The sequence below is a fragment of the Neltuma alba genome, unplaced genomic scaffold (genome assembly GCF_004799145.2).
Source record: "Neltuma alba isolate B1F8T4 unplaced genomic scaffold, ASM479914v2 tig00013345_pilon, whole genome shotgun sequence".
NCBI classification, from domain to species: domain Eukaryota; kingdom Viridiplantae; phylum Streptophyta; class Magnoliopsida; order Fabales; family Fabaceae; genus Neltuma; species Neltuma alba.
Window position 1 is genome coordinate 27695 of NW_021637614.1, and position 22314 is coordinate 50008.

The 22314-nt window shown below is 36.1% G+C and overlaps 3 protein-coding genes across 3 annotated transcripts; 2 read left to right on the plus strand and 1 right to left on the minus strand.

The window, feature by feature from the left end:
• The first annotated feature begins 3319 nt into the window (after positions 1 to 3319).
• Positions 3320 to 6471, plus strand: LOC114736581 (aluminum-activated malate transporter 9-like). Its single transcript, XM_028924442.1, has 6 exons — positions 3320 to 3695; positions 4210 to 4347; positions 4457 to 4726; positions 4830 to 4969; positions 5061 to 5207; positions 5786 to 6471. The coding sequence occupies exons 1-6, from the start codon at positions 3326 to 3328 to the stop codon at positions 6467 to 6469; spliced, it is 1749 nt and encodes a 582-aa protein (XP_028780275.1). The 5' UTR covers positions 3320 to 3325; the 3' UTR covers positions 6470 to 6471.
• A 972-nt stretch (positions 6472 to 7443) lies between these two features.
• LOC114736586 (serine/threonine-protein phosphatase 2A 65 kDa regulatory subunit A beta isoform) lies at positions 7444 to 15932 on the plus strand. Its single transcript, XM_028924446.1, has 13 exons — positions 7444 to 7605; positions 8010 to 8424; positions 9716 to 9962; positions 10816 to 10928; positions 11829 to 11908; positions 12178 to 12319; positions 12416 to 12496; positions 13051 to 13155; positions 13271 to 13453; positions 14010 to 14102; positions 14867 to 15006; positions 15075 to 15141; positions 15635 to 15932. Exons 2-13 carry the CDS (start codon positions 8032 to 8034, stop codon positions 15752 to 15754), a joined length of 1764 nt encoding a protein of 587 aa, XP_028780279.1. The 5' UTR covers positions 7444 to 7605; positions 8010 to 8031; the 3' UTR covers positions 15755 to 15932.
• Positions 15933 to 18063: 2131 nt separating this feature from the next.
• On the minus strand, positions 18064 to 20717 carry LOC114736582 (lysine-specific histone demethylase 1 homolog 1-like). Its single transcript, XM_028924443.1, has one exon. The coding sequence runs from the start codon at positions 20691 to 20693 to the stop codon at positions 18231 to 18233; it is 2463 nt and encodes an 820-aa protein (XP_028780276.1). The 5' UTR covers positions 20694 to 20717; the 3' UTR covers positions 18064 to 18230.
• Positions 20718 to 22314: the final 1597 nt, after the last annotated feature.

Consider the following 22314-nt stretch of genomic DNA (forward strand, 5'->3'; position numbering starts at 1 on the left):
GACCATGAGGAAAATATTGTAAAAGATAAGGAACAAAGAAGCCATAGTGTGTGAAATTCGATCAGGGATAAGGATTAAGAGGATTAAGAAGGCGTCTAAATAGGTAAATGAGTCTGTTTTCGTGTGATAATGAGTTGTTGCATGTTATCAGACATGCAGTTCTTGTTTTCCTCCCTCTTTTTGCCTCACTCAACTAATATGCTCTATTATGAAGTGAAAATGGCATTTAAATTCCTTTAATAGATAATTCACGTCAAACAAAATTCGGAGACTCACGCAATTGTTTCTTTGCATTTTGACGCAGGAGATATTTAATATTTTGGTGAGGTGCAATGTTATCGAGGACAACTGGCCAAGTTAGAAAATATTCAAGAGGACTTCCAAAAAAGATAAAAATTAATTATTGAAAATATAGAGAATGGGTATTGAAAATATGAAAAAAAAAGAATGATAAGAGAAATTAGCTTGAGAAATATTTTAAGAATAAAATTACACAAAAAATTATTTTAAATGCTAAGTACTACTGAGAAAATATTTTGAGTGTTAGATGCACCTAAACTCTAGAGAAAATCCCATATAAATACCACTTGAATTCTAAAATGTCAAAGTAGTCATTCTAAATTCATGAAAGATAAATAAGTCAATAGATATTAATTTGAGATTTGCAAAATTTGACAATTTACCTGCATGCCCTTTCTTTCATTCCTTTTTTGTCAAAATCAAAAAGAGTTCTCTATCTCTTTTCAGGTTCTTTTCTCTCTTCCTCATGATGTTTCTAGCGTCTTTTTCTTCAAAACCAATTACAGACCCTTCCTCACTTCCAAATCATCCCTCTCCGAACTTCCAACTTCAGTTCACCTGTTGTTTGCGTTTCCTATTTTAATTACCCTTACATTCCTCATGTTACCATTCTTCAATCATACAATAGGCTCCTTCTCTACTCCTCTGACTTTCTCATACTGCTTGAAGAATCTTCAGTTCAATATATATAATGTAATTACTGTCATAGGGCTACTGATTTTTGGTAAGTATCATTATTTTAATGCTTAATTCTATTACAAATGTAGTAAATCACGAAAGCTATTGTTAACATGTTTATTATGATATATTTTAGATGTACTTGTTGACTATCCACTGATTTCTCAAAACATTTACCCCATTATTTAATTCCCCTAAAAGGTCATACTTGTTAGAAATTGACTAACTCAATAGTATGAAAATAATCAAACGCATTTTTCAAATTGTCAATCACTTTACATGTCTAGTTAATTTGTCTAACTTGGCCCCCTAAAAAATTGTACCAAGTCTGGAAATGACTAATAACATGTTTCAAAACATGTTATGGAAATGGTTATATGCATTTCTTAAGTTGTTAATCACGCTACACATTTAGTAAAATTGTCTGAAAATAACTAATAATAACTTGAAAAATGCATTATAGAAATAGTCAATTTCATTTCGTAAGTTATCAATCACATTACATATTTAGTAAAATTGTCTACAAATTGCTAATAACAAGTTGCAAAGTGTGTTATGAAATAGTCAAATTTATTTTGTAAGTTGTCAATCACGTTACATGTTTAGTAAAATTGTCTGGAAATGGCTAATAACATGTGAAATATATTATGGAAATGAGTACTTTTATTTCACAAGTGATCAGTTACTTTGTGTGTTTAATAATTTTGTTCAACTTAATCCCTTAAGTTTGGCCTAGTTTGTAAATGACTAATAACATATTGCAAAACATATTATGAAAATGGTCAAGTTCAATTTGAAAGTTGTCAATCACTTTGTAAAACCTATTGATGCTTTTCATTTTACTTCAGTGGTAGTTTAATCTTTTAACCAAATTTTGTGAATCCCAAATTTCTACCTCATACCTATTTGGTCCTTTCACTTATTTGCATAACCAATTTGTCTTTAAATTTCAAAAAGTATTTTTGGGTCATTTTTCCTGAATCCTAAGTTTACGGGTCCCATTTAACCAACGTTTTATGGAAGTTTTACTGTTTTCAAAAGTAGGAGGGTAAAATTATTTCCAAAAACAATTATTTTACGACTGGGTGTTGCTAAAAAAAATATAAAGTGCTGACCTTAATCCTTTTAAATATGCTAAGAAGCTATTCGAATTTGGTGGATATAGAATTTAGTTGAAAAGAATTTATTCTTCGCTTCCAAAAATGAGTTAGGGAGATAAGCTTATGTTGTTTGCCATGTATACCAAAAGGTATCTATTTATAACTGTCAATAGCCTTCTTATCAGATTCAGCCACACCCCCAAAAAAAAAAAAAAAAAGGGGGAAAAAAAAGAAAGATTCTAAAGAATTGAGTAGAGTCTGGTTTATTGTTACGTCTGCTACTAAGATAAAAGCTAAGTTGTACTATAATTTATACTATAAATTAGCTCTTATATTACAAATAAGAGGCGGTGATATTTTTTATACAGATCAAACCATACCATCATATTTGTAAATAGCTTAGTTAAGCATTGTATATGGGGATAAACAACTGCCATTTTCTTCACATTGCTTGATAAATTGATTTATAAGGTAGTACTACTTTCAGTCTTCAATATAAAATTTAGTTGATTAATTTAGAGAGATTAAAAAAATTAGTTAAATTGTTATTTGTAGTAAATACATATTGTCTTTTTTAAAATACTCTTATTAATTATGTGTATTTGAATTACTTAATATATTTAATTACCATAGAAATTACTTGAGGGTAAAATATATTAATATTAAATAAAATAAATTGAGATCTTACATTTATGATTAAATTAAATATGAAATTAGCGTTTATATTAAGCAAAGAAGATATGGTACAACATGCCCCTATTTTGGATAATAACATTATTTTTTAAAAAAATGTTATTATTCATTGACCCTAATTAGAAAAAGTAACGTAAGACGCAGGTTTAGCATCGAGAAATAGTGATCATGCAAGCTAAATTGCGTAAGCTACGCGAGCTCATCCCGCCACGCGTCGGAACGCCATGACCAAGAGGAAATCACCTTCTCGTTCTTCCATGATCAACTTTGTGTATTCTGGTCTCACGCACACGCTCTCGTGCTCACGATTCCCGGCTCTGCAAGTTCCGAGCAAGAAAAAGAGCATATCAGATCATCGCTGGCAACTTTTCGCTTCATATTCTACACTCCAACGCGGAAAATCTCACAGCATTCCCGCTGTTTTCACGCTCCCTTACCCACTCTGTCTGACGCTGATCCAAATCTTCAGTTACGGTTTTCACAAACTTCCATTTCCTTGCACGTGAATCAATTGCGTCGGTGAAAGTATGGCTACGAACACGAGAATGGCTAAGATGGGGTCTTTCAGGTACAGTTTCGCCGAAGCTAAGAGGGAGAGGCTGCTCTCCATGAAGGGGTATTCTCAGATTGGGATCGATATTCTGGGGTCGGACGAAGAAGAAGCTCGTTCAAGGAGGAGGTGTTGTTCTTACCGTGCTTTCTCCGATGGCATTATCGAGGGCTGGAAGGCACTCAAGAGGGTTGCTACTGGGGCATGGGAGATGGGTCGGAGTGATCCCAGGAAAGTCGTATTCTCTGCGAAAGTGGGATTTGGGTTGATGCTGCTTTCCTTGTTGATTTTCTTGAAAGAGCCCTTCCATGATATGAGTAAATATTGTGTCTGGTCTATAATGACTGTCGTCGTCGTCTTTGAATTCAGTATAGGTATGGTCTTTCTCTGATTTTGTTTTATAAATTTTTGTACGTGGGGACCAATTCTTTGATTATATTCTGTGTTTATATCACGTACATCATGTCGAATTTGGGCGTATGCATTATTAGCATGGAGACGCTTTTTTTAATCTCTTTCATTCTCAATGATTTAACTCAGGGTCCCAGTGTAGTAATATATTAACTGTAAATTTATCAAGTGTTTTCCTTCAAAGGCATCCGAACTTAAAAAAAAAAAAAAAAAAGATTCTTCGATTCATGTTCCTGTTGCGCTTTTTGATAAAACCACCAGCTATAATTAGTTTCTCTTCCATGTTCCAAAGCCAATGTTGTATCGTTTCTTGCTTTGTCGTGAAAAATATTCGTCCTTGACAGAATTCGATATTTCTAATTCATTCATCAGAAAATATGGTGTCTTCTAGATAAAATGCTCTTCCCTGGATCAATTCAGAGTCCAGGCACAAGTATCTTTGACTTGTTTATGATCAATGACGTTGCAATTCTGCAGGAGCTACACTTAGCAAAGGGTTCAACAGAGGATTGGGGACTTTGTCTGCTGCAGGACTAGCTTTGGGAATGGCAAAGTTATCAGAGTGGGCTGGAGATTGGGAAGAAGCTATTGTTGTTATTGGTACCTTCATTGTAGGTCTGGTTTCCAATCTCGTTCATGTCATGTATTGTTGGTCTATATTGTTCCTGAGACTTATTTTATTAGGCTTTGTGCCTGGTTCTCTGATGAACTGTATGATTGCCAGGATTTTGTATCACCTATGCAAAACTCTATCCCACGATGAAGGCTTATGAATATGGATTTCGTGTGTTCTTGATCACATACTGCTTAGTTACAATATCTGGTTATCATACCAGGGAATTCATTCATACAGCTACAAACAGATTTTTGTTCATTGCAATCGGTGCTGCTGTTGCCTTGGCAGTTAATATTTGTATATATCCAATCTGGGCTGGTGAAGATCTGCACAATTTGGTAGCCAAAAACTTCATGGGTGTAGCAAGATCTTTGGAAGGTTCTCTAAATTATGTTCTTCAATGTCGTTCAATCTGTAACTACTTGCTGCCATATAATGTTGCAGCTTCTTATTCTCATTTCTTTGATTCATGTTTCTTCAGCTTCTGTGAATAGTTACCTTAACTGTGTTGAATATGAGAGGGTGCCTTCAAAAATTCTTACTTACCAGGCTTCTGCTGATGACATAATTTACAGTGGCTACAGATCAGCTGTTGAATCTACAAGCCAAGAGGAAACATTGGTACCGTATAGGCACTCCAATTTTCTGTCTTATTCACTAGGAGTCTTTTTGTGATCTTTCTGATTCACTGTCATGTATTATTGAATTAAAGATGGGATTTGCTGTGTGGGAGCCACCTCATGGTCGCTACAAAATGCTTAGATACCCTTGGAAGAATTATGTGAAAGTAAGTGGAGCACTGAGGCATGTTGCATTTACGGTCTTGGGTATGCATGGGTGCATACTTTCTGAAATACAGGTACTTGTTTTTACACTATCGTTAGCATTTTACCGTCGAATCTTAATCTGGTTTTTCACCTCACATTTTTAGGTGTTTCATTATGTTGGAAGGTTACGCAGGCTGGTTTATTTTTCTTATATTTTAAAAAGTTTTGACTGTCCAAATATGATTTGACTTGTATGTTGATATTGTTCACATGGCCCTCTGAGACTTGCTTTGACTAAACAAATTGCATTGTACATCTGATCTGGATGATTTGCCTTGTATGCATCTGATATGGACCATCCAGATCAAATCTAGATGGTCATGATTTAAACAAATTTTCCCTATTTTAGTATATTTTTCTGTTTAAAAAGTTTGGAATGTCCAAATGTGATTTGGATGGTCAGATCAGAAATGTTCCCTCCTCCACAGCACCTTCGTGGATGGGCTTGATATTGCTGATTTTTTTTATGTTGGTTGCAATCCAGGAAGATTTCTTTCTCATTAATCACGATATTGTTGGTTCTTATGCTGTTCTTAATGATTTTCTTTTGGCTGATTTGATTCGCAAATATATATGCACTTAACCATCATTTGATCATTTGGATACATAGGCTCCACCTGAGAAGCGACAAGTCTTTAAAAGTGAGATTCAAAGGGTTGGCTATGAAGGAGCCAAATTGCTGCGTGAACTGGGAACCAAAGTTAAGAACATGGAGAAGCTACGTCAGGAAGACATTCTGTATGAAATACAAGAGGCAGCCGAACAACTCCAACAGAAGATTGACAAAAAATCTTACCTTCTTGTGGATTCAGAGGGCTGGGAAATAGGGAACCGGCCAAGAGTCACCGGCGAAACACATGACCTCATGAACATGGATGAACATGAACCTCCAAAATTCCTGTACAAGTCTATGAGTGAAGCTGTTCTGGGCCCCAGGTCTGATCAAGCTAGGAAGAATTTGGACAATATCATTTCTGCTGAGTTTGTACCTTCCTCTGTGGCTGCTAATGACAACCCTCCTGCAAATAAGCAGACGGCTTGGCCTGCACATGTTTCTTTTAAAGCAGACGCAGCGATAATAGAGGAAGAATCCAAGACATATGAGAGTGCTAGTTCACTGTCTCTTGCTACTTTCACAACTCTTATGATTGAGTTTGTGGCAAGGCTCCAGAACCTTGTTGATGCATTTGAAGAATTAAGTGAGGTGGCCAAGTTTAAGGATCCTCTTGAACAGCTGGTTCCACAGAGTGGGTTTTGGACTAGATTGTGTGATTGCATGGGTTTCAATCATTAAGATAAAGAAAAGGGTTAGAAAGTTTTTGATAATCTGGGTGCTCAGTAGCCCTAGGCTTTTTGTATATTCAAGAACAATTAGTGAAAGAAAAAAAAGAAAGAAGAATTGAATGTATGAATGCAAAGACGCAAGATGTCTAATTCAGCTTCTTGGCTTCTTTTATCATGTGAACGTCACTTTGCTCTCCATAATTCTATATATGTTGACAAAAATTCTACTTATTTTTAATTGTCAATGAAAATAATTGTCTTGCATAATGCATATTTTGGAGAAATAGAATTATGTAATTGTTTTTATTATCAAATTAAAAGGTGACAGAAACTAGTGTAGTTGATTATTGGGTTAATGAGAAAACTTGTGCCAGATACAATGGATATGAGGTTAGACGATATTATCTGGGAGAAAATAGTTGGATAATATTCAACAGCATAAAAAGGTTTATATAGGTCCTAATATAAGACCCAGTTGACTTATTTGAGGAGATTAAGGAAGTAAGTTAAGTTAGTTATTTGTAATAAATAAGTGTTGTCATTCCTAAAATATCCTTACTAATTAAGTGTATTGGTTAGAACTATCATTATTAGAAGGACTATCTTGGAATAATAATAAATATAAGAGAAAAAATGGATTGGGGTCTTATAATTAGGACCAAACAAAAAGTCAAACGGGGTCTTATATTAAGGACCGGAGGTAGTATTATAATATGTAAGTGTAGTTTATGAAGGGACCGTCAAATTTTATCTATTGTTCTGATAACCATCAAACGCTTGATATAATTGGCAGGAATCTGTAAGATTAACATGTCAAGTTCGAGTTTTGAAAACATGGCACTTGATGACCCCGTTTAATGCAGAAATGATTTTTTATATGATTCTATGGAATTTGACAGTTAAAAACTAGCAAGAAATACTTTACAATCCGGCAAGTCACTTGAAAATATCAAAATAACTTTCATAATTCGTTTTGGAATTTCTAGCCGGTCGAGTTTGGACGAGGCGAAGCAGTTGCCTTGGAGAATGAGACAGAAATCCTGAGCAGTGGATATCCCTACAAAACCTCTATACAATCGACAAATCCCCTGGCATTTCAATTTTCACCATCGTCGGTTGTTAGATCCAGTTTTGCAAAGGAGCTTTGTACGTTTCAGCTTCTCCATTTTCTTGATTTTCCACGTCCCGTAGGTCTCTTCTCCTTGTCATTCCCTCTGATTATTAGATTTTGTAGTTTTACCGATTTTTCTTTGCTGAGCCTTTCGCCTTTTGTCAAGATGCCTGCTGAATTTATAGCCCATTGCTTGAGATCGAGAGGCGAACTTGTAGATTTTGATATTTGCTCCTGGTATTGTGAAATTTTAGTACCCTGTTGACGTTTGTTATTGGCTGTTTTTGGGCTAAGGGGGGTAAAGGAGATGGGGGGAAGAAGCCTTCCTGGGAAAATGGGAAGACCAAATTCCATTCAGCTGCCGCGCTTAATATTGATTCTCTTGTGTGTGTGAAATCAACTGAATTGATTTGTCATTTGTGACTTGCTTTTGTTGCAGTTTGAGGATCTCGTGAGACAACATGGCTTCCGTAAATGAACCTCTATACCCAATAGCTGTTTTGATTGATGAATTGAAGAACGATGATATTCAAATTAGACTGAAGTCGATTCGCAAACTATCGACAATTGCACGCGCACTTGGGGAAGAAAGGACAAGGACGGAGTTGATTCCATTTCTCGGTGAGAACAATGATGATGATGATGAGGTGCTTCTTGCGGTGGCAGAGGAATTAGGCGCGTTTATTCCATATGTTGGTGGCATAGAGCACGCGGACGTGCTGCTCCCTCCATTAGAAACGCTCTGCACCGTTGAGGAAACTTGTGTGAGGGAGAAAGCAGTGGAGTCACTAGGTAAAATTGGAGTTCAAATGAGAGAGAAAGAAATGCTTGAATACTTTATCCCTCTTGTCAAGGTACATAGTTTCATTTTCTTTATTCCTTTGTTCTTTCATTTGATATTCTGTCTTTGTTAATTCTTAGAGTTTGGTTGTGTATTAGCTTAATCTGTGGAAACCTCGTCTCTGCATTACGTAGACATTTTGAAAATTTGACATAACACTCAGGAGTGCATTTGTTTCATTCTGCTTTTGTTAACTAGTTGAACATAACAGACATAACTCACTTTTTTCATTTTCGTATTTTGTCTGGTTGCAGTAGTCACTGATCATACCTTGTGAACTATCTGAACTATGATTTTGTTTATCTGACATATAGAGCAATGGATAGCTCACCCTCTCTCTCTCTATTTCCTTCCTTCCTTCCTTCCTTCTTTCTTTTTTTGTTAATCAAACCTATGGACATGTTTAAAGTCTTACTCCCAGCCAAACACCATGAGTAGATTTCTGTTATGTGGATTTCGTTTATTGTTAATAAAACCTAGGACCATGGTTTTGTTGATCGTTGGGAGATTAGAAATTTTGTCTACTGACCGTTGTATTTTTATTTTTGGGATTGCTTTACGTGAGCATGGTGCCATATGGATTAGAGCCACTTATCCGAAGTATTCACCTTCTTTGGTTATGAGGCCTGGAACTGACATATATTGCCAGATGAATTAATTCTTCTTAGCGGAAGTGTTATACCTTTGTAATCTTGAAGGGTAAAGAATGGGAAAAAGGAGAGGAAGAGAGGGAAAGCAGAGGGAAAAGGGAGAGACAGATGGCTGAGAGGGGAGAAGATCAGTGAGAAGAATAGAGAATGGAGACAGAGACGACAGGGACTGCAATTAATCTGGCATTGGTCACATAGGCTAGACACACACCGTTTAATGATTTGTCCCATTCACCAACCTTCACCTTCTCTTCATAAAAAGTTTACTTCTGGCTAGGAATGAGGTTATAGGTACTGGACAGCCCCAACTAGGACATGTGAACTATAAGCCACTGTGTCAGGGTTTTGTCTGGAAGCCTTTTCTGCTTTCTCTGACTATAGTGGAGCTTCTTATTTAGACATAGATGTAAAGCATGCCCTGCTTGTATATTGCACCTTATTCATTTAAGACACTTAGCTATTAGTGCTTAAATCACCACAAATTATAGGCTTCATGGTGCATCTTGCTTTTATCTCCTATGATGTTAGTGATGGATTCAGGCATTATGTGAGGAATTTTTCTTTTTTTCCTTTCTTTTTTAATAGTATTATACCATATTGCAGTTATAATGGCAGTGCATTAACTTTTCATTGATCATAATCTCCATCATGTAGAGACTGGCTGCTGGTGAGTGGTTTACAGCTCGAGTTTCATCATGCAGCTTGTTGCATATTGCTTTCCCTCATGCCCCAGAGACTATAAAAACCGAACTGAGAACTTTATATGGTCAGCTGTGCCAAGATGATATGCCTATGGTTAGAAGAGCTGCTGCAACAAACCTGGGAAACTTTGCTGCTACTGTTGAAGCTGCTTACCTGAAAACCAATATCATGTCCATATTTGAGGGCCTTGCACATGATGGTATGTGAATTTGATGTGAAAAATTTTGGCATCCTATCATGGATCTGTTAAACCTTGGTGAGAACAATATCAGGTGTACGTATTAAGGATTTGTAAACCATATTTAAAGGCATCGATTGCTTCCTAAGGCTTTGACAATGGGAGGAACCCAAAGTGATCGCTGCTACTCTAACAATGAATGACAATATGTGAAGTCAATTTACTTTCCGTATGTCCTTTTAAGATAAATTTGTGAAAATTGTGATTTAACGTGTAAATTGAGAATTAGATCTGGTTCGAACTTGGAAGGAAAGTCTTGAAACAATGTCAAATGGAGTATTCACTTGACTAAGAAAATTATAACCCAGCTGCATCAAAATATTGATGGACTAAAAGTAACTATGCTTATAGTGACTTGTAATCTCTCCCACCGTTTCCTTTTCTACCTGGAAGAGTGTCATTTTTTTTTCCCAGCAGTAGGATGAATATAAAATGAAAGAATATGCACTATGGCCTATGGGTAAAGATAACCGTTTCATATTGTCTTTTAATATCATATATCCTCTGCTTTACTTTTCTCTCTCATAAAAATCCTTTTCATATGCGTTTGATATAATAAATTGGCATTCTGATTAGTTTTTTATTGTTTTAATTTTTTTTTACTAGATAATGTAGTTTCAAACCATTGACGTTGGTGTTTCAGATTAGGCTTTTAAATTTCCCTGCATAAAAAAAATTTGTTTCCCTTGTTTAAAATTGAAGGCATGGTGAATATCTGTGACTTATTTAATTAACAATTGCAGGCTGACCATTTCATGTTCATGCATAGAGCATTGTTATTACATTTAAAATTCGTCCTTTCATGTTCTTGTAGATCAAGATTCAGTTCGGCTACTTTCTGTTGAGGGTTGTGTAGCTCTTGGGAAATTGTTGGAGCCTCAAGATTGTGTGGCGCATATTCTTCCAGTTATAGCCAAATTCTCACAGGTATAACGTAACATTAATTAGGAAGATATGCATTTTGTGGTAAGCCCTTCACAATACATCATGATATGCATACTGTATGAGTGGACACAACCTGTCCGTGCCAATTCGCTCTCCTCTGTCAGTTTTTTTTGCCCTTTTGATTTTATCTACCTTAGTTGCTCTTCATCCTTAGAGAGCTTTGCGGAAAGTTCCTTGAGCTAATATTCTAGTTTGTGGAAGAGATGGAGTGAATTCATTGGAAGGAACAGAAATGATGAGAATTGAGAAGTTAAGACCGTTTTAGGAAGACACAAGCTTCATTACCTCCCCCTCCTCTTTTTCTACTTTTGCCATTACAACTTCTGTGGCCATCCTATATCTTAAAATTTGACAGAAAAATAGGACTCTACCAGGATTTCAAGGTGGGACAGAAAAATTGTCTCATGGGTGTGTGCAGAAATGTAATTCTTCTCCAATTTTTTTGACACCAATGATGTTTGTGCTTTTAAGAAGGAAGAGTAGAAACTTTATTCATAGGCTGTTATGAACATTTTATTCATTCATATAGCTTGTTTTATATTTTATGCTATAATTTGTTTTAGAATATTCACTGCTCGTTAGATTGATTCTTTTGGTGTTGTTCTTATATGCCTTTCTTATTTGCTGCAAGTCATGTGTGTTTGTTTAATTATAATTGAGAAATTTAAAAATTACATTGGTAGATTTTTTTTCCCTAATGCAAAGGATGTATCAATGGAAGATTAGAATAATTTTACCGCCAAATAGATTTCTTGGTCCTCTAGTGTTGCGATATATATTTGAGAGTATATTCTCTATTTCATCTTCATATGTATTATGTACTTGTTTTTGGTTGGTTTCTTTTTGTTTGATGCAGACTCATGCTAAGTTAATTATTGACAGGACAAGTCATGGCGTGTACGCTACGTGGTTGCAGATCACTTATATGAGCTATGTGAAGTTGTTGGTCCTGAGTCCACCAGGTAGCCTTTCATATCCATTGAATGATTTGGCTTGTTCTTCATGATTTTCCAAGATCCCTCTGACACTATATTGAAATCTGGTTTTGTTGTAGTGAACTTTTGGTTGTAAACGCACATTTTATCAGCCAATGAAGAACTTTTCCATGATTCATGAAAGAAAGTTATAAATTATATGCATAATAGGTTTTTCAAGAAGTACGTCATATTTGATATAAGAGGGATTTACTTCACCTATTCTGACTTTATATGATGATGAAAATTGTTTTTAGGTCAGACTTGGTTCCTGCATATGTTTGGCTACTGCATGACAATGAAGCTGAAGTACGCATTGCTGCTGCTGGAAACGTGACCAAATTTTGCCAATTATTAAATCCTGAACTTGCTATTCAGCATATTGTACAATGTTTAAAGGCATGCATTTTTACAAAAGATCTTAAAGTTATCATTACTTGTGAATTTTGACGATAAGATGTATATGGCTGATCAAGTTTGTCTGTTGCATTGTAGGATTTATCCACAGACTCATCTCAGTATGTTCGCTCTGCATTGGCTTCAGTTGTAATGGGAATGGCACCACTTTTAGGGAAGGTGAGAATTTCTGTCTAGAAACAGAAGATGTAAATCAACATGAAACTGAAATGTTGCGCATTTATTTGCTCGAATATCTGTGATGGGAGAAAAAATATTAGGCTTAGGCTATTTGAAGCGTAAACTATTTTCAGGCCAAAAAAAAAAAAAAGTGTAAAGTATTAGACATACTTTTCAGCAGCTCCTTGCATGATTGATGATCAAGTTGGAATTTATGGATTTCGGTAGGTTCTATTCCAAGCAATGCAGTTTTTGATAGGGTTAATTCTCAAGTTCTCTCCAAGGTGTACTCCTTTAAAAATTAAAAAAAAAAGAAAAAAGAATGTATTATATAGCGGATGGTTTATTTGAAATTTTAAAACTCTTAGAAAAACGGATTGATAAGGAGGTGAGAGCCTGTCAAAAGACTCTAGGCTCTGGTTTCCAATAATTTCTATCATACCTGAGTGAATAGATGTATACATTTGGTGCCTTATTTAGTTTCTTTATTCTTATAATCAATTCCGCAGTCAACCTTTTCTTCTGTCTTCACTTTACTTTTGTGGTGGTTTCAGGAGGTGACAATTGAGCAGCTCCTCCCTATTTTTCTTTCTCTTTTGAAAGATGAATGTCCTGATGTCAGGCTGAACATCATCAGCAAGCTTGACCAAGTTAATCAGGTTGGTGGTTTTAAATTGATTATTCCAAGTTCTTTGGATTAATATATATTCTCAATTAAACATATTGCTTTCGACATGTTGTTCATTGAAATTTAGTATATACGTGCTTATACAGGTAATTGGTATTGACGTGTTATCCCAGTCTCTATTACCAGCTGTTGTTGAGCTTGCTGAAGATCGACACTGGAGGGTTCGACTTGCCATCATAGAACATATACCTTTATTGGCAAGTCAGTTGGGTGTAGGGTTTTTTTATGACAAACTTGGACCCCTTTGCGTGCAATGGCTTAAGGACAAGGTTTGTGAAGCTAGTAAATCTTGTGGTCTGATCAGTTTAGTCCTCTCATCTTTGAAGTATGTTTTATTGGCATTTATGGTTGACTAAAAGACTAGATTTGTGCTAGAGCTTTAATGATTACTGTTAATTTGTACCTCTTGAAACTTGTTAGCTGCTGCAATTATTATTAATGATGCATCTTGGTTCTTGGTTTCTCTACAAGTCTTGTATGTGTTGAAGCATGGCTTCTTCAGCTGATTTCCTTTTCAACTTTTGCCAGTTATGTAATTTGAGAGTGCTAAAATATCAATTTGGCAGAAATGGTGAACAGACAAGTGATTGACTCAACTTATTGTGGCTTCCTTAGCTATGTAGGCTACCAAAGAAACTGATAGTCTGTGTAATGATTTGCGTGCCTTATTTTTTGGTGAAGGGTTGTACGGAATTGTCCACTGGCCTTGTCAATTTCAAGAAATCATACTTGTTCACTATGCTTGCAAATTCAGTCCCATTTTTATTTTCTTTTTGAGCAACCAAGTCATACTGTCTTTACCGACAGTATTGGATATAATTGTAGGTATACTCTATTCGAGATGCAGCTGCTAATAATGTGAAACGCTTGGCAGAAGAATTTGGACCAGAATGGGCAATGCAGCACATTATTCCTCAGGTCTGTTTTTGACATTTTCCTGCCGATGTATATCTTAGTTTCTTGATATGCATTAGTATAATATTTCACCTTCACAGTAAAAGAATTTAAATATTGCCATGGTATCTGGTGTTCGATAGGCTACTATGGGGGTGGGGAACTCTTGTCCAAAGCCATGGTATCTGGTGTTGAACAATCCATGTTATAAATGTGAGACTTGGTCATTTCATATTATCCCGCTCCTTTAGTACTCCTTTGGCCATCCCATATTATCTGATGAGACTGGTCATTTCATCCCACCTTTAGTCCTGGTCAGTTGGTTGCCCTTGGAAAGTTGACGTCCTGACAGCTATACTGTGACATTTCACTTGGCATTCCACCACTCAACTCTTCATAAGCACTCCTTTATGGAGTTATTGACCTTTAGCTTGACACCAATTGATGGGCCGGGAATCCTTTCCCAAAAGCTAATTGTTGATGTGGACAAACCATGCTATTCATGTCCTGTTTCCTGGCTAGTTTTCTTTCTTGCCTTTAGACATAGCGGATTCAATTTAATAACTAATCCTCTACAAGCCATAGAGTCATTTGCTTTAGGGAAATGCTACTGCCTTGAGGAAGCTGCTGTCCGACTATTTTTTCAAATGCTTAGAGAACAGTTGTACGTTGTACCTACTATTGAAAGGTTTTATAGAACAGATAATTAATGCTTATGTTAAAAATAATCGTTTATTTATTTTATTTAAAAAAGAGTTGGGTATTCATTCGAACAATATAATTTACAGGTTCTGGACATGATTAATGATCCACACTATCTGAATCGGATGACCGTTTTGCAAGCAATTTCTCTGCTAGGTCCTGTTTTGGGCTCTGAGATTACCTGTTCTAAACTGCTCCCTCTGGTCATCACTGCATCAAAAGATAGGTAAAACTATTCAAACCTGGGTCTTCTCGCATCTCCATTGGAATCTGTTCTGATCGCTAATCTTACAGGGTTCCCAATATCAAGTTCAATGTTGCAAAAGTGTTGCAGTCTTTTGCTCCAGTTGTTGATCATACTGTAAGTAGTTATTTTAGTTTTTCTCTTTTAGGATACCTCATACCAATGTTATGAATATTTGAATATGCCACTAAGAAAACTTTAGAACTTCTAACTTCATAATTATTTTCCAGTTACAATTTTCACATGACACAAGTATTAAGTTCCTGATTGTTCTCAAGTGCTATTCTGTCTATGTTATTTTGAATTGGTTAGTTGTTGAGTTCTCCGCTCTAAGTTTCAAACATCTTGGTTGAATTGCTAAATTTAGCAAATTGACAAGCTAGAACCTAACTTCGCTCTTTGATGAGTGGTAAAAATATGTCAATATCAATTAAACTATGCTTCCGAGACTTCTTCTCTGTAGGGTTGCTAGTGTCATTTTTCATTCTTATGGCAGTTGAAGATTATATTGGAAACCAGTGTTTTAGTCTATTGCTCAACTAGCCGCTGTTTATTTTTAAAAACTGCTGTTGATGCTTACATTTTGAAATTGCTTTTGGGAACAATGAAGGTTCTTGAGCAGACTATACGTCCCTGTTTGGTTGACCTCAGCGAGGATCCAGATGTTGATGTTAGGTTCTTTGCCTCCCAAGCTCTTCAATGTAGCAATGAAATCATGGTATCCAGTTAGATCAATCTGCATATTGTCATAATTTTTCCTCCCTCATGTTTTTTCAAGTTTCTTATGTAACTGGAATCAAGTCAACTTGAAAATTATCACATTGATATTTGTTCTGGGTTGAAATGCGATTATACTAATTGCTATATTGTTCAAACATCACAGAATGTAGAACTGATGAGAAATTTTTGTAGAATGTAGAACTTGAAAATTTTTTTAGAACTGATGAGAAAACAAAGTTGTTTAAGCACAGGGTCTCAGGTTGAATTCGTGTGAATACCAAAAAAAAAAAAAAAAACTGACAAGTGTCAAAAGGCGCTGTCCACTCAACTTTTTTTTTTCTTCCCCGCAATTAAAGTTTGTTTTAAATCTTGTAAATGAAAAAGTGTGCCTGTAGGGGAGTTGCATGTCTATATGGTTGCTCAACCTAACTTAGTTGAGATTCAGATGACTATAAAAAGATTTCAAAAATTTGACATTTTTTTATAATTTTATTAGAAAAAAGAATTGTTTCCTAGTAGAAAGTAGCGTTGCTAAGTAATGAGTGTAGCTAAAAAGGGAAAAAAAATTAATGGGTATGTTTTAAATGTTCTTCATTAATAATTTTTATAGAATAAAATTACGCCATTCAAAGAGCTCGAAACTCCCCGTTGGTTTATTATAAACGGATTACGCGCGCATGCATACTCAAATTATAATAAATGTTGAACGATATTGTATTTTGGGCTTGATGTAAAAATAAATAAAAGAGATTTACAGATTACTCCTCAGACTGGAAATTGAAGTAAAAGAAGGGGAAGGAAGTTTTGTGCAGTTTACATGGCAATGTTCTTGCCCATAAAAATATCTACAATTTGATGAGACCTAATATAATTTTTAGCAAAGGCTTAAATTGTAAATAATTAATTATTTCAATCTTGTTAGATCTTTTTCCAAATAAAAGTCTTGTTTATTGCATGCATGGGAAATGATAACCACCTCTTAAAAGTTGATGGGCTCAAAATCTATGTATAGCAGCATGCAGACGAGATGAAGAACCGCAACCCAAACATTCAAAATGCGCCGTTTTATTTGAGATTCTCTCATAGGTAAGTGATTGGACAGATTATTCTTGTATTCTTGTTAAGCCTCCGCTCTAATCTGATGAGGATGATAACATTTGTTGGAGACGATGGGAAAAACTGTGTCAATTCTGCTTACAAAAAATCCAGCCCATTCCTGAGAATGACAGAGCTCATCCTTCTTGAAAAGATTAAACAAGTCCTTTGGAAACTTGGCCTGAAAAAAATTCCTCGCATACTGATTTCTTCTCAGTCTGCTGGAGTAGATTAGACATAAAAGGAGTGCCTTGGAAAACGTTATTGGCTAATGCCTGCTAGTGATCTTATAAGATAGAAGCAACACATCCATTTCACCCAAGGCCGGTGAAGTTCTCATTTCAGATGTGTACAAAATGTTACAGATAGCTTCATGCAGCAACAAATGATCAGGATTGGAGGAAATATGCTTACACCTACAAACAATTGGAGCCATCCGGGTACAGCTTGGATTTCATTTGGACATTGATGGGTCGATAAACAATATGGATGAGACGGCAATTTGCGGTTTTTTGATTCAAGACTTCCGTGGTAACTGTGTTAAGGGGTTCATGAGAAAGCTACGGAAGCAACATTGAAGCAGAACTTCAGGGCATATCTTGAGGGATGGGGATTTGTTTGATTCAAGACTTCAGGGTCTTGGAAGCATCGTAATCGCCAGTAACTCAGCAGAAACAGTAAATTTGATACTCAGAAAATGTAGCTGGTCTCCCACTTGAAGTTTAACAGACTGACATTAGGAGACTCATGGCATTGAATTGGAATATCAAGCTTGATCATGTTTACCGTGAAGCTAATAGATGCACTAATTGGTTCGCCAAGAATGCCCACAATATTCAGGGACATTGTACTCCTGTCGATGCTCCTCTGATTGTTTAGGATCAGCAAAGCAAGTTTCTTTGTTTGCCTTTTCTCATATATGGCTTTGTCATAGCCATCTCTTCTAAAAAGAAAAATAATCATGGATCCGTTTTCCCTTCCTTTTCTAATATATACCTGAGCTACAGCTGAAGAAAGCAATGTGGTGAGCTAGCGTTGGAGATTCATTACGAGCTCCGCCATCTTTGAATGAAGCCAAACTGAATAGATGCAAAATCCTCAACCTCCAATAAGTTGATTATACAACTAACGACAGTTTTCATGAAACATGAGCATATATACACTCCAATACAGAATTTATTGCAAATGAATATAACACTAATTCTTGACAAGTTTCAATGACCATTTCAGCAAAGGAAGATTTCCGCTTCATATTTAAATAATCATAAATAAGGCAGTTCATCAGCAACAAAAAAAAGTAAACTATGTTAATCATTGGTAAAGAAAATGGCAAATGAGGGGGAAGATAGTAAGAATTCATTAATTCGAGGAAAAAGAAAAATTGAATACAATTAATAAGAGGCTTTTTTGTCCAAGCCATTAAGTAAACTTTCCTTTCTGTGCATGGAATTCTCTGCATCACTAAGGTTCGATCTAGCCAATCTAATGTCATTGATAAGAGATTCTGCATCACTACTCAAACCTTTCCTCCCAACTAAACTCACCCCAAAGTTGTTCAACATTGTTATCCTGTTCTCATCTCCCTTGATCTCACTTAATTCAACAACCCTCTTCTTCGAAACCAAGGCGTAAAGACAAAGGCAGCTAGATTCCAAAAATGATCCTCCAAACTTTACCCTCAGTAATGAACTAGAATCAAAATCATTTTTCTTTGGATTAAACAATGCGGAGAAACTCCCAAATGTCAAGTCAGGTTTCTCAAATAATTTGTTCAAATCATCACTTCCCTCCAAAAGAGTTTTATTTTTGTCAACTGAAACTGAGAGCCTTCTCTTGGCCACTCTCATAATATTTGCAGCCTCTCTCATTCCACTGAGAAACGCACCATGCATTGTTGCAGGATACTGTTTGCTAGTAGCCTCTCCTGCAAAGAACACTCTGCCATCTCCAACGGTCTCTGAAAGGAAATCATAATCATCTCCGGAAGACCCAATAGCAACATAGGAGTATGATCCATATGTGAAATGATCTTTTCCCCACCGAGTACAGACAGCCTGAACAGGATCTGGAACAGCAATTCCCTTAGGATGAAAAATACCCCTTAGAATGTCCATTACCCTTCTCACAGACTCCACTGGTGACATCATTTCAAACCTAATTGCAGCATCCCCAGCGACAAGGGCAACGAGAAGTGGGCCTCCAGAAACTGAAGAGTAACTATAAAATAGAAAAAACTCACCTCTCATACTCAGGTCTTCAGTCAAATGACCAAATGTATCAATGTTTCCACCCCAGAAATTATACGGGAACAGCATTGCAACCTTATTCAGCAGCCCAAAACCCAACCTATGAATTGCATCTTTCTTTCTTTGAGGAAGTTCTGGAACAAACTCTATCGATCCTTTTTTAAGAACTCCTAATGGCACAGTACAGAGGGCCATGTCTCCATAGAACTCTTGTCCATCAGCATATACCAATACCCCATCAGTTCCATATTTGATGCACTCTACAGTTCTTCCATAGAAAATAGGAAGGTCCTCAGCAAGGGCACGGACAAATCTCTCATTACCCCCAGGAATAAAACAATGATCACCACCCATTTCAAAAGGATCATCCTGGTCCCAATAAGCCATTGACAAATTAGACATTAAAGTAGCATTTGCATATTCCAAATTTGCAAGATGCCAATTAAATAGCATACGCTCTTGCGGGTCCTCAGCAACCTTGTAAGCACGCCGAAAAGCTTCGAGTGCAGTCCCTAATGAAACATCCACTGATTTAACTTCCTCAATCATCGCATGCCTAAGCTTACAAACTCTTTCTAACGACTTATTAAACGAAACCTCTATACCAGTATCCATCGCAGAATCCACAGCTTTCCCATCAGGTAAATACAGAGGACATATATCTCTCACCTTGTGCAGAGGCAAACCCATTTGCCTTGCAAGAACACCTAAGGGGTTACCATTTATACCTGTGAGTACACTTCCACCAAGGTCTGCTGCAGCTTCAACGCCATCACCCTTCATCTTCTTCGTCTTCACCCGTCCCCCTGGGCGGGTCCTACCTTCTAAGATCACAACATTGAATCCCATGAACACCAATTGTCTTGCAGCAACCAACCCTGCAAGCCCTGCACCAACGATTATCACATTACCCTTCTCCACACCATCAAAAGACCTCAACTTTGCTTCTTTAATAGCTGGAGCAAGCCCAAAGTTGATGTAACCATGCTCCAAGAGAAAGCGATAAGCCGACGCAACCAGCCCTTTGTACTCTGACCGAATGGACTGGAGGGCGTGATCATGGGTCAACCAAACCGACACATTAGTTCTCCACCGAGCCAGAATGTGGTTCCGGACCACGATGTAGTTCGCTTGCTCGGTCCCACCTATAGTGGAGACCACGTTGGCTTCGATTTCTTCCTCCGTCAGAGAGTCCACTGGAAAGCCCACGGAGATTGCAATTAGTGCTTCGACGTCGCAGTCTTTCGCAACTTCAGATCGCCGGTTCCTAGAAAGCGACGTGTTTCCGATGAATTCAGTGAAGAACTTCTTCCGCCGCCTACGCTTCCTGGCCGGGGGTCCGGGCTCCGCCGGTGATGGTGCGCTTCGGTTACTATTTTGGAGCGTTTCTTCAACGGGATTTTCAGGGACGGGATCAGAAGAATCGTCGAGAGCCTCCGATGTCGTTTCTTTGGGCAAAGATTGGTCTTCTTCCGGTGAATTCTGGAGATCGAGAAGCGGGGTCTCAGAGGGGAGAGGGGATAGAACGATGTCATTTTCCGGCGAAGAGTCATCGGAAGCGTTCGGATTATCGAGTTGTTCTTGCGGAGTGTCCGTCGTCGAATCCATTGAGGCCTTTTGCCCTTCAGTTCCATGGTCCTCTCTCCGTTTTAAGTACGTTCTGTTCTCAACTTCTCGATAGCCGAATATCTCACTCAAAACTCGAACGCAAAAATAAAATAAATCAAAAAATTCAGAAAACTTTTCTTTTTGGTTGTGAAAAATACTAATTATTTGATCATAAAGTTTGTTATGGCCAACAATCAATAGAGTTGTAGCTCATCCTCCAACTTTATTTGAAAATTCAATTAATTTCTAAGATCCCATTTGATAAGAAGCATTAAAAATTAGGCATAGACATAGAGACTGGGATTGAGAAAATCTATTAAAAAAATATTTAATATAAGAAATTGCTTGTTATATGAGATTAGCCCATATATGTGAGATTGAGGAATACCTTTTTCATGGTATTCTGCAATCACACCTCTGAGTTTGCTTAATTCCACATAACAAGCAATTACTCATACTAAATACTATTTGAATGATTTTTTTCAATTGCAATTACAATCCTTGTGGCTCATTTTCAATGCTTTCTACCAAACAGGGCCTGAGTTTAAAGAATAACTTGAGTGCTAACAATTTTATTTTTTAAATGATTAAAGATTAAGTTATGTTAAGTCAAAACTAATGAGCCCAAATTATAAAACTAAGTTACAATGAGCTAAAATTTAGAGATCAAGTTTTAATTGAGACAAAATCACAACAAAATAATTAGTTTTTTTTATACCTCCTGACTGGCTTGAGTTTTACCAAATTAAAGTTATTACTTTCTTTTATAATTGAATGTGACATGATTAATTAAAAGAAAAATCATAGCCATGGCATTACGATTCAAAGAGATGAACTGGGAAGCTCATTTTCGGTTGAAGGAAAAAGAAAAGAAAAGTTAATTTTTGAAATATAATTTGTGCAGTAGTATTCCTTTTTCCACACTGTTTTGAGCTAGTTACTGTGCTCCATTTAACATGCAATCACTCTGATTAATCATTTAATCTATTACAATTGAGAAAAAGTATTGCTTATTAATTAAGTTTTTTTTGGCGGGGGGGTTAGCACCAAGCAAGTTTCTTCCAATGCATAATAAATGTTAATGTAAATTAAGTCCAAGTCTTTTTTAAGGAAATTCAAATTGGAAATCTATACTAAATAGAAAATTTATATTTAATGGGTTAACTAATTAAGAAAAATAATAGAAATAATAAGAGAAAACAAAAAACACTCTAGTATACACACATTGGAAAAATCTCCAAAAAATGATTGTTGAATTTTAAAATTTTAAGTCAGAAATTATTACAAAAATATGTTGTTATTTTACTTTTCGAGTGTAGTCATTTAATCTGACTATTTATTTTATATTTTAATTTTAATATTTTTAAGATGAGCACCTGTCTCCATATCTGAATCTAAAATATAAAACTTATAGCAATTTCTATTATTGTTTGAGTATAAATAATATAACTCATCATGAAATCCAGCGTCTAATTATATCAAGTTGAAAAATATTCTATTCTATTTATGGCTTTCTATCAAGATTAAATTATATTAATACATTTACAAATGCTCATGCCAAAATGAAGTTAACCATTGTATTCAATGTTGTTTTGCCTTTTAAATCAATTAGTGTTACTTG